Source organism: Mytilus californianus, unplaced genomic scaffold, assembly GCF_021869535.1.
Source record: "Mytilus californianus isolate M0D057914Y unplaced genomic scaffold, xbMytCali1.0.p SCAF_1, whole genome shotgun sequence".
NCBI classification, from domain to species: domain Eukaryota; kingdom Metazoa; phylum Mollusca; class Bivalvia; order Mytilida; family Mytilidae; genus Mytilus; species Mytilus californianus.
Window position 1 is genome coordinate 6,123,331 of NW_026262581.1, and position 13,030 is coordinate 6,136,360.

A 13,030-nucleotide genomic window follows, 5' to 3' on the forward strand; every position below is an offset into this window, starting at 1 on the left:
ACTGGTATTCATTCATTAGTACGCATTATCTTTATTGTTTTAAACAGCAGGTGGTAGTTCCCATGTTGAATTGACATGTGTTTGTTTCCTCAGAGTATATTTAGTATATACGTTTTGTATATATATTTGTGTCAGACGTATATGGTAATATTCAACTTTTTGAACGACAAGGCGTCAATATGTAACAATCATAGGTCAAACATGTGCATGGCCAAGTTTCCAGATCATTTCATAGTGTTAATTACTTGCAGGTCTGATCACGAAACAATTTGAAATTTTCCCATTTTCATATTTTTTCTTTGAATATGAAATCTTGACATCTATGTTTGAAGAACTTTTTTAACATTTCCTTTTATGATTATGCGTACTGTTAACACTTTTTTTCCTCGAACCTTGCACAGATCCTATCCTAAAAATCCCCGTTTTCTCCTTATCACAACTGATATGTTTGCAGGGTAACATAATATGCCTACATTCCAGAGAACTTGTTATCCACCCATCGTTCCTAAGAATTCCATATTGCTAATCGTTTGCGTCTTTTCTGGTTAATCTTTAAACTTCTCTTGTTTCTTTAATTTTTCTCGTTCATGTTCTGTCCTCTGGATTACGATTTATTTTTATCTGTCTGTATGGTTGCTTAACCACGCCGTATTTGTCTCTCTCAAGCCAGGAGTCTGTCGTTCAGTGGTTGCCGTAGGTTGCTGTCTATTATATTTGTGTTTCGTTTATTGTTTTGTACATAAATCAGGCCGTTAGTTTTCTCGTTTGAATTGTTATACATTTTATAAAATCGGAGCCTTTTATAGTTTATTATACTTTATGGTTTTTGCTTATTATTGAAGGCCGTACGGTGACCTATAGTTGCTTAAATCTGATTGGTCGATAGTTGTCTCATTGACAATCATACCATATCTTCTCATTTTTATACTGGTATCATCTACCTGCAGTTCACGGTTTCAGAATCTTAATCATTCTGCATGGGTATCAATTTCAAAAGTGAACATTAAAACATTGTAATTGGTTGACAACGTTTTGGCCAATGGTGTAACGTTATTTTCATTTCAGGAAGCCGATGACACTATCTACAATCTCGCAGATTTTGAAACGGCGAAATTCCGGACCTTGAATCTATATTAAATATTATTTGCATTTAAATTAATAAAATGTTCATAAGTGATATAAATTAGATTTTATATATAATTACATCAATATAAAAAAAAATAACATGCGGAATAATATAATAAAGATTTCGTTTCTCATCAAAGGTCAGCGAGTAGACACATTCAGAATCCAATTTATAGACACGAACAAGAAGCTACTTTCATTCTTGAAATCTGCTTTACCATAATCGTTCTATGCTTGCTAAGATAAATAATTGTTTGTGGTGCATATAAAGAAGGAGAACAATTGGTAGACAAGTCAAAATCATTCGGAACTTTATTCCGAAACTTTTTTATGAATAGATTTTTTATGTAAGCGTGACTAGAATGTAAAATTGCATTATCATTATAGTCACAGCTACCGGAACACACGTTCGCTAAATAAGAAGATGGATGCCATAACCAACGACCCCAGCCAATATCTCGGAAATTTACCTCCCATGGTATTAGTGAACAGAGTTTTTTGTTGATGTTACTATCCTTTATATTAGACATTTGCAATGCTAAACTAATATCCCGTCTTCTACGTGATCTCAACGAGGATAACAGGGTGTTATTTACGTTTTCAAAAATCACTAGTTGTGGAGTCGTATAGTTTTCAGCAATATCATCAACATCAGCTCCAAATAATTTTGTTCCGGAAGTGTAATGAGCTTTAAAATCTTTTGTCACATCTCTAATGAGATAATTGTCAGATATACCTGCAAAACAGTATATACACATTAAAAAGATGATAATCTATGTCAATTTTATATGTAAGAGTTTTTAAAAGTATTTTAAACGTCTTCGTTTAATACATTTCTTAAAAAGTTAAAAATAATCAAAATAGGCGATCTTTTTTAAAGGGATGATTTCTTGATGTATCAACTATATATAATGAAATTCCTTTAGAAAGAAAGAAAAAGTAACTGGATAAAAAAGGTTTATTCAAAGCAACATAACATATGCTGGCATTTCAATAACCTTTGATTAAAAATTGACCGCTTTTTTTGTAATTTTAATGGGGAATAAATGCATAGATCGAAGCACAATGTGTGTACTAAAATGTGCGCACGGTCAATGCTTTTATCTCTATAAAACTGGGAAAAAGAAGCATTCATTAAATATAATAGTAATAGTAATGCTTTTAGTCACGGTTTTCGTTTGTTTTGTTATCAAAAATAGTCCTATACGCATCGCTGTAAATATGCGGAGAAAACATGAAATACATTGAGATTGCATTTATTGATGTTGAAAATGATGGAATCCTCATAAACATCTGGTTAATGGTATTTATATAGCAATAAACCAAAATTTATACCTTAAAACTGGGACATAATATATTGACCCAATAATAGTCCCAGCTTAAAAGTACACCAAATGCAAGGCAACACCTCCACATCGGTAGACTTGACCATAGATTATAATTTGATTTTTTTTCCTTCTTCATTGACATTACAAAAGCAAATATACAATAACAATATTCCACATAACACAAATGCATCCTCAATCTGCAGTATTGTCGTAAACATCATCATGCAAGAATTATTCATTTTTGATGTAGTTCATAGTTTGGAAATCTTGAAATATTGAATAGTCAAATATTATGTTGTTACATATATATGTGACAGTCTTCAATATTTTAAGATTTCCAAACTATGAATAACATCCAAAATGAACAATTCTTGCATTTTTACGACAATACAATGGCCGTTATTTTAAAATACGGAAAATATGATCTACAGCAAAAATGACGTAAAAGATAAGCAGTCTGTCTTTTTGTAATGCGGTTTAGTCACTACAAATTAGTGAAGTTTCGTGGCGGTCAATTTTCATTAACAAAAAAAGAAAACAATTTGCCCGGATCAACTACAAACAATCGCGAAGTACCTAGTAAATGACAAGTATCTTGTGAAAACTAAAAATACAGTCATTTACATCATTTGACACAAAAACATGAGTGTAATTATTTTTTGGCACAATTTACATAACCACAGTAATGCGAAGGACAGGTTTACATAATAGTTACAAGTTGCACTATAATATTGTCACTTATAAATAGCAATAATAGAAGAAGCACTTGTAATTATTATGCAGTTGCTAACCTGTCCTTCGCACCATTATATGTGAATTTCGGTCGGGAACAAACAGGATTGGGGATTATTCTGGAACAAGAGTTAAAATAAAAAAAATTACAACAAAAAAGAAAAGAAACGAGATAGATCTTTATCATGTTTCTAAAAAAATCGGACTTAATATTTTACATATCATCTTTGAGAGCTTGAGTCATTCTATTTTTATAATTTGAAAAAATGGTGTATTCGATATTTTCGCTTAATCCAGAACAGATAACGAATAAATAGAGCTGCGAGGAGATGCTTTGGTAATTTTTTCACTTAGTATTAAAAGTCTCGCCTTCAGAAGAATGTGGATCGATTATCAACAAAATTGTTTTCGAACTATTGATAGAGTTGATCACAAGTCAAACTTCCCTATAAAAATCGTTCACAAACTTTTTTCCCTGTTAATGATTTACACCAATTGAAACTTTATAAAGTTGAACAAATGAATTCTATTTTTTAAACAATTCTTAAATTTGATCAAATATAATTTAAATATAAAAATTTTAAAAGTTCCTCAACAAATAAATTAGCAACTGTCTTAACGTTTGTTGGCACATTTTTAATCTAACCTCCCAAATGTAAACAGATTCATTAATTTTTTCTTGAAATTTTTATACTTTTGAAGTCTGTGTCATTAATGTATATAAAACACTTGCTTTATAAATCTATTTATGACAAACATTCGACTTTTTTATTGATATTTCTAATATTCATAACTATAAAACCTAAAATAGAAATTATGACTAGTTTAATCAAACAGAAAAGTATAACCAACGTGTTCAATTAATGTCTTATATGCAGTTCTGATATTTCCTAATAAAATTACTCACCTTGTAATTCCGTCGATTTTGTGCCATAATGAGTCACTAACTCGGCGTGGGAAACAAATAGATCTCTAGGAAGACCAGAAATATCAAACACATATTTGTTTTGTTTATCTGAAATATTAATGACAGTTTTCATTTTTATGTTATACAATAACGTTGTAGCGATTTAAATAGTTTACTAAAAACAATTTTCTTATTTCTTTAAGGAAACTGATGAAAAAATAAAACAGTGATGATAACTTTTGAACTCCTGCAGTCACATCTCCCAATATACTATATTGCAGAACTTTAAAACTTGACAGAAGTGAATTACAGACAAATTTTGTCTTATAACACAAAAAATTGTAAGATCAAATCACAAGTTCTTGATAATAAAATCTTCCGTTTTGTACTTACGAATATTTCTATATAAAATGTGAACACTGGCCAGCCTCGTTACAACATCCTCTGAAGTTCTATCGTCTGTCAACAGTGATTTATCTTCATCGTACAATGATATCTCCTTAAAAAGATTTCGCAAATAATTTGTAAAATACAGTTTTTTCTCTTTCCTAGATCGGTCCTTAATGTCAAGAATATATTCTTTTTGTATTGATAAAGTAGAACTCAATAACTTTATATTTTCTGCATGCCTCAAACTCGATGTAGCCACGAAATAGATATAAAACGTAAAAAAATAAAACAGAAGTTTCACAATCATGATTGCATGTGGTTTAAAATGCTTACTAAATATGGTAAATCCCCTCGAAACAGTATTTATAAATTTGTTAAACTATTATTGACCAGCCAATCACTATACATACTAGTTATGTAATTTAAAAAATGTGTGTGCACCTGTTCTATAAAAAATCATCCGATGGTGATCACGTAATAAATTTTAAATCATTCGATCAGTGAAAAAAATCAAATTTTATCTTTTAAAAAGCAAACATCTTCTCTTTGGCAACATAATTCTGAAAATTTTCCAAAATTCAGATAATATCATTGTTTTAAAAATATAATTAACACACATTTATTACTTAACACAGATTTTTTGTAAAAATTTCTATAAACATTTGGATTCGAACAGGTAAAAAGTCTGCATTAACCATGAATGTAGCTCCACTAAGGACACCCTGCCCCCCTAACTCCTCTTCTAGATACAGATATATGTGAAGATGTAGTCTACCAGCATGGTAATGTTGTTGTATATTATAAACAAAGGATATTGTATGAATGCAGACGTTCTAGCACAAACCAAGAACAAGGATGTGAACAAGTCAACGTATGGCCTTCAACAATGAGCAACACTTATATCATATAGTAAGCTCTAAAGGCCCCGTAATAACAAAATGTGAAACAAATCACCCCCCCCCCCCCCAAAAAAAAAACCAAAAAATAACGGCCTAAATAATACAAGAATTAAAAAACAATTACGACAGACAGTATCCAACGACGACCAATGAATTACAGTTTTCAAGCTTTGGGAAAGGCACATAAAGAATGCGGCGAGATTAAACATGTTAATGAGCGATAATACACCTTCCCCGGAGACAAATCTGTGACAATGGTGTAAGGAAACTGCATAAGAACAAACTTTAAAAATCAGTTGGAAATGGATAGACCCTTCAGATTATTGTTATGCACAAAAACAACGAACAAAAAGACAAAAGACACAAAGAACCGATTTAAGAGTACTCGCAGTTACTGAAAACCAGTACATAGCACAATTTCAACTAATAGACAAACCATATTTTCCCAGAATCAAATGTCTACGAACACACCTTCAATGAATTTAGTGTGAAGACGTCATTCGAAATCCCCCAAAAGCATGACCTTGTACAATGCCAAAATATTGGCATTTTAAATATGATGTAAGATCATGTGTAATAAGTTAGTCTAGTGCTAGTTAAAATTTTGAATAATTACATGTATGAAGGGGACAATGACCTTAAAATTGTACCCAAAGATTAGAAAATATAAGATACTACTGATATACGCCATTTTACCTCCGAAAAGAACACTAAATATTCAAATTTAGAAATACTGCCCAACCTACAAAAAACGGGATTTTTAAACAAAACGCGTTGTTTAAGAAAACCTAAACCGCAACCAAAAGATTTCGATGTCGAATATTTTCGTTGGAGCACGTCTACGTTGTATGTCGATGTTGCGTTAATTAAGAATACTAGTATACTGTGAAGCTATATAGCGCTTGATATGGAAATGGGACATCGTGCATTAAAATGTGTCTGCTTTTTGCACAAGAAATCTTGAGGATCCCTTTTTTTTTATTCTTTGCAATTGATTGTGTACTGCCCTAAGAATGGTTTGTCAAAATTGCAATAACAATCGAGGGTAATTTTTTTCCAGTACGCATTTGTAGTTTTGAATGTGTTCTACGGCTTTCTATTATCAAAACCTACATATCATATTAATTCTATTGAAAACTTCTTAATAGAGATAATCAACAGTCTTTGTCGCTTACTTAAAAAAAGGGAGAAATTACCAAGAGAGTAAATGAAAGCCATTGAAAAAAATGACATACAACACCATGGCAAAAAAAAAAAGAATCAAAAGAACAACACGTCCATAAAACATTATAAATAGAATTAAGGATTAAGCAATAGGAACTTCACCAATATCAGGGAGTGAACTAAGTTTTTTTTCTTTAACATTACTGAATATAAAATAAGGAGATGAGATATGATTGCAAATCAGAATAGGATCCGGCAGAGTCCAAACGAAGCGGATTTAAGCAACTATAGGTCACCGTAGGGCCTTCATCAATGAGCAAAACCCATACCGCAAGCAAGCTATAAAAGGCCCAGACATGGCAAAATGTACAATAATTCAAACGAGAAAAGCAATGGCCTGATTTAAGTACAAAACAAAAAACTAAAAACAAATACACTAACGGAGCCCTTAATTAGTTCAGTGATTTGCCCATGAACGTTGCATGCTTCCACTTTTGACATATGTTTTTCCTTTCTAATTAATTGAATTTGGATTGCTCTAGTTGACGAATTAAAATGTTGTATGTAGTCTTAATGAAGCTGCCTTACTAAAGAGATGATAAAACTGAAATCTACTATATCATGGTTTTGCACTCACTTCATAATATATAACTGATAAATAAAAATTGTATATAAACTATGATGTTATCAGAATTGTAAAATTAAACACGTACTTTACTGTAATATTCTATAAAGATTATTGCTGAAATTGCCAAAAAAAATAATTCACAATGCAGGATTGCATATATATATCAAATCTGAGTGAATCAAATATTAACTGACGCACTTTAAAAACGCATCACTAGATTTTTTTTTTCATTTTCAAAACTACAACTCTTGTAAAATACATATATGAATATACATGTCATTCATTACTTAATCGTCTATTAAAATAAAGTTAGCAGTTTGTAAGTTGAATTGATTACGTCACGTTTAATGTTCAAATCATATGGTATGCGCTTAGACTCGGATTTTCACACTGCAGTCTGTTTTTTTTTTTGCATTATGCGGTTTAAACTGTAAAGCTTGAAATTAATTTCTGCAGGGGATTCTGTGGAATTTAAAAAAAAAAGTGAAACTATTTTGACGTGAATCTGTCTCCCATAACACCCGATGACTTGGTTAGCAGTTGGCGTTTAGTCGTAAATCTCTCTCGCGTTGGTGTGACGTTGTAATTTCAGGTTGACCTGGTCATAGGTGGTCAATTACAAATACCGTCTGACTGTTCCGTTGCTGTAAGGACTGAAAGTTGATTTTCTAAACAAAATTACCATGTACGGGTTTCAAATCTAGCGTCAAGAAATTCGTGCGACGTCAATAATCTGGTAAGTCCAATGATTCCAGATAAGTCAGGTATTTTTTAAACAGTAAGACGTACAATCGGTTTCGTTTTTCAGATACAGATAATTTTATGTAAGTTAAGGATATTCGATTAACAATTTTGGATTGTGCATCAAAACTGTAAACAACAATTTTAAGCGATAAAAAAACAATATTTTGATAATATGGAAAAACGGTATTAACTGCTAACTCGGCTGTGTATTTTTATATGTTGGATTAAGTTGTTTTGTGTAATGTATCCGTTTTTATTCTGTAATTAGTCCCCACTTCGGTTTTATCATGTATATCTATTATATAGTCATTTTATTAAATTTACTCTTTGCAAAATTATAAATTATTCTAAATAATAAGGATGTTCTTGTCCCAGGCAGAAAACCCTGGCCGTGTTAGGCGCAAATTTTTTGAAGTTTTGGTCCTCGGTGCTCTTCAGCTTTGTACTTGTTTTGGCTTTCAAACTTTTTTCATCTGAGCGTCACTGGTTGGTCTTGTGTGGACGAGACGCACGTCTGGTGTATTGAATTTTAAGCCTAGTACCTTCTGATAGCTATTATTCGTGTGTTTCTTTGTCCTATATGTTCTCCCATTTATTTGTATTGTGGTCCTGTCATATGATGTTGTCGTTTTGGTGTTGTGTTTGACATTGCCATAAAAGCGGGAGGTTTGGCATGCCACAAAACCAGGTTCAACCCACCATTTTTTTCTTTAAATGACCTGTACCAAGTCAGGAAAATGGCCGTTGTTATATTATAGTTCGTTTCTGTGTGTGTTACATTTTTAATGTTGTGTTTTTGTTGTGTCGTTGTTCTCCTCTTATATTTGATGGTTTCCCTTAGTTTTAGTTTGTAACCCGGATTTGTTTTTATCTTTATCGATTTATGAGTTTCGAACAGCGGTATACTACTGTTGCCTTTATTTATTTTATAAAATCTTTAAAGCGTATTATTTATATTCTTTAATTTTAAAATTCATGAAGGTTCGAACAATTCACGAATTTAGACCTGTGGAAATTGAAAGCGAAAAGTTTAAGCTAACTATTTGGTTAATAGGTTATTATGTAGAATCTACATTAACCGTTTTTTTGTTTGTTTGTATTAATTCTAAATATTTCAAAAAGTAGTAACATAAATCAGACGCAACTAATGTCAACGACATTAAATACACCAATTAGGCACATTGTCCTACTTATTCATCGGCCTATCAAACTAGGACGCTTTTATTTTGACATCTGTAGATAAGCATTGTCAACTTTGTTCTATGTCAGGTTAGGTCATTTTTTTTCAATACATGAAAGACAAGTGACTGCATTTTGTAATCGACTTCTTGTTCACTTAAGAATTGAGTGCTTCTTTTTGTAAATTTATTGGGGTGTAAAAGCGTTGACCGAAGTACATTTTGTATGAAGCGCGGAAGCGCTTCATTCTAAAAATGTGTGCACGGTCAACGCTTTTACAACCCTTTAAAATTACTAAAAGAAGCATTCAATACTTATTATTACATATTTTTGCTAGGATCATGAAAACACGATTTCTATCAAGTTTTTCTTTTATTTACCTGTGTACTTTATTGTGGAAGCTCGTGCCATCATGATTGTTACATTTCATTTTGAAATGAAGGTTAATTTCAGAATGACGCGAGATTGCTGTTAGCCAATCAAAATAACGTATTATAATGAAACTTGCATGTAATGTAATTATTGGTTATTATATGTTGTAGGGCGCTTGGCACGGTGCAGATGGCGTTGACACGGTGTCACAGACGCAAGGGTTCGAATCCCGCTTAGGGAAGAACAAAAATTTGCTAACCCACATTTGAAGATCTAACATTGTTGGGCTAAATTTGATACGAATTATATGTATATGGTGTTAGCCAAGTATAACCATATGTTATCCGATGGAGAATGTCTGTCATAAAGTTGTCACATGTTTAGACGTGTAAAATAAAATTAAAATTTGATGTGGCGGCATGGTAATTAACATTATCATCCTTTACGACAAACAAAGAAAATAGTTGATCTGAAAGGTACACCATCTACCGCTATACTTGTACTGTGTTACAACCGTAGATAAAGCCGACGAGGAAAGGCATTACTTCGACCATCGAAAGCTATATTTGTATGTAGCCTAGGTGCTCGAGTGGTCTAGGGCGCTGGACACGGGGCAGGCGGTGTTGCCATGATGTCACAGACGCAAGGGTTCAAATCCCGCTGAGGGAAGAACAAAAATTTGCTAACGCAAATTTGAAGATCTAACATTGTTGGGCTAAATTTGAGACGAATTAGTAATATATATAAATAATTGAAAACAACGTTCAAACCTATGATTGCGTTGGATAAAAACCGCAATTTTTATACGTGTGCATGCAAAACAAGTTTCTTAGTAGAGGGGTCTAAATACAGCACAAACAACATTTTTCCAAAAGACCAAAAAAAAGTGAAAAAGTATATTTAAACAAAACGCTTTTGACTAAGAGGTCGAACAACGGATGTTCTTAAACCCTGCTGACTACCAATGGCGATTGCCAAATAAACGGATCACAAGATGTAACAAAATGAATCTTTATTATTGATTTAATACCAAACAGAAAACAATAAACTTGCGGAAAAGATGGTAAACCGCAAACATGAGGTGCAAAAACTTGTACACCATATCCGGATTTCGACTTTTAATTTAATGTCTCTTCAGTGATGTTAGGAATCGAAACGGTATTTGGAAGGCCATATAATTTACCTCAATTTAGGATAGACTCTTGAATTATATATATGTACATCAAATATACCAGGATTATGATTTGGTATGTCCGACGCGCATTTCCGACGGTCTACATCAGACTCACCAAATAAAACACGAAGCTGAAGAGCATTAAACTGTGCCAAATACGACTAAGGCAATCTATGCCTGATGGTATGCCAAGATGCTAGTACACTGAATTAAGAACTTCGAATATTGTCTTTATCAGTGCTACCATTATTTTTTTAATGAAATTTAAACATAACTAAAAATATTTTACAATACCGTTATGACACTTATACATATACATCCTATCGATGCCTTACTTTGACATTGGACATCTGGAGTCGGTTTTACAAAAAAACTTACGACTAAGACTGATCGTAAGTCATGAACAATTCGGTATACTTACGATCAATCTTAGTCGTAAGTTTTTTTGTGAAACCGACTCCTGGTCTTGTTTTCTAAGACTCTTTATGATGTCTTGAAACTAAAATCGTTGGATATTTACTGATTGAAATTTGAGTGCAGGAAAACATAGTTTACTTATTTGTTGTACTTGGCTTTGAACTAGCTTTCTGTAACTTCGATAACGCTTAGATCGGTACTTTGTGACTTTTGTCCTCTTTTGTGCTTCACAACCCTTTTTTGTGCTTCACTGCAACTGAATTTTTTTCCTATGTTGTGTTATTACCACCAAGTTAAGCGGAGTGTTGAGCGATCACAAATATGTTAAACAACGCCACATGCTTTATTTGCTTGTCCCAATTCAGGAGCCTGTAATTCAGTGGTTGTCGTTGATTTCTGTCTATCATATTTGTTTTTGTTCATTGTTTAAAACATATTTAAGGTCGCTGGTTTTCTCTTCTAAATTGTTTCCCATTTTATCATGCCGAGGCCTTTTATTATCTACTATACGGTATTGGTTTTACTCATTGTTGAAGGTGAACTATAGTTGTTAACACCCTCGTCCGTTGGTCTCTGGTAAATGGTTGTCTCATTGGCATTCATACAAAGCCTCCTTGTTTTTATATACCGTATTCATTAATAAATTTTGTCAAAAATCTATAAATCTAGTGGCCGCTAACATGACTATTACTACCATAAATCTAGTAAAGGGTAAATTAAAACAGAAAAAGAAAAAGAAAGGTAAAGATTTCGTAAATAAAAAAAGAGGCGGACGATAGGTACTCGTCTCTGAATTTTGTTTTACCTATATACCTTAATGTGTTATATTAAGGCATATAGGTATGTTTCAGAAACAATTGCCGTTGGGATGATACCAAAGGAAAATGCAAAATACGTTAATCGAAGAGGGACCATGGCAACACAAAAAAACAAAAATCGACGAAAAGACAATCAACAGTCTGCAAAACACTACATAGAAAAACTAAAGACTGAGCAACACAAACCTCAACCCACCCTCCAAAAAAAAACGGGGATGCTCATAAAGGGTAAGGATCCTGCTCCAAATGAGGCACCCGTCGTTTTGCTCAATGTAAGTACAGATTCGGTGGTAAGTCCCATTCGTTTGTGTCACAATCGAGGAAAGAGTACGGGATTGTTGCTACAACAATAAGGACATAATCATGGTCATCTGTAGACATTCTATAACCACTTGGGGAAAGCGTCTGTACGTAATTTAAGTTACCAACATGCTAACATGGCGGAGCCTGACATGACTAAGATAAATTTTGAACATATGTCGTTCGTTTATTAAGCACACTACTGATTGAAAAAATAATCAAATGTTCTTGTCTCACCAAGCATAACACACAAACATATTGATACTGTTCAAGGAAAGCATAAATATCTTTTAAAATGGTTCTTAAAAGATCGTAATGATGTACGTAACATTCAATTACAAATAATGTTTGGAATTTATTTCAGAGATGTTGGTAACTGTATCATGATGTACGTAATTTTATAGTTGTACTTACTTACTGCATAACAATTGCATGTTAATTCGACAGAGTGTCATATTCGACAAACTCGTTTAATACACCACTGACGGTGTAGCTTCTAAAACCAAACGGTGTTGTTATGGAACCCGTTTGGTTCAATAGCTCTCATTTAAGCAGCAACCAATTACAATGTATCAATGAAACTCTCAGAAACACGAACTCTGTTCATATGCAGGTGCTGCTCTAATGTTAATACATACAAATGGAACGTTCACAATTGGAAAGTTGAAAACCAACTCCTTTGTCGTAAAGATTTGTTCTCATCAGGCCCTCATTATCAGTTTCTAGATGTAAGTAAAAAGATATGAAACAGATTTAATTGTATCTGAGTATATGTTATCCTTTATTTTCAAGTTCGATGGGATAGATATGTCCAACATAGTCATCAAAATTTGAAATATTTAGTGGGAGGACA

The 13,030-nt window shown here is 32.7% G+C and overlaps 1 protein-coding gene across 1 annotated transcript; it reads right to left on the reverse strand.

Moving 5' to 3' along the window:
• Positions 1-1,209: 1,209 nt before the first annotated feature.
• Positions 1,210-4,802, reverse strand: LOC127738962 (transforming growth factor beta-2 proprotein-like). Its single transcript, XM_052250499.1, has 3 exons — positions 4,486-4,802; positions 4,093-4,200; positions 1,210-1,861 (listed from the first exon to the last, which is right to left on the reverse strand). The coding sequence occupies exons 1-3, from the start codon at positions 4,787-4,789 to the stop codon at positions 1,296-1,298; spliced, it is 978 nt and encodes a 325-aa protein (XP_052106459.1). The 5' UTR covers positions 4,790-4,802; the 3' UTR covers positions 1,210-1,295.
• Between the last annotated feature and the right edge of the window lie 8,228 nt (positions 4,803-13,030).

Bases quoted from the DNA above. Each gene is read 5' to 3' on its own strand.
- LOC127738962 (XM_052250499.1), bottom strand. From the start codon at position 4,789: ATGATTGTGAAACTTCTGTTTTATTTTTTTACGTTTTATATCTATTTC. The intron at 4,201-4,485 runs GTAAGTACAAAA...TTAATATTTCAG, and splicing joins CATTTTATATAGAAATATTC to ATAAACAAAACAAATATGTG. The intron at 1,862-4,092 runs GTGAGTAATTTT...ACTGTTTTGCAG, and splicing joins AAAATCGACGGAATTACAAG to GTATATCTGACAATTATCTC.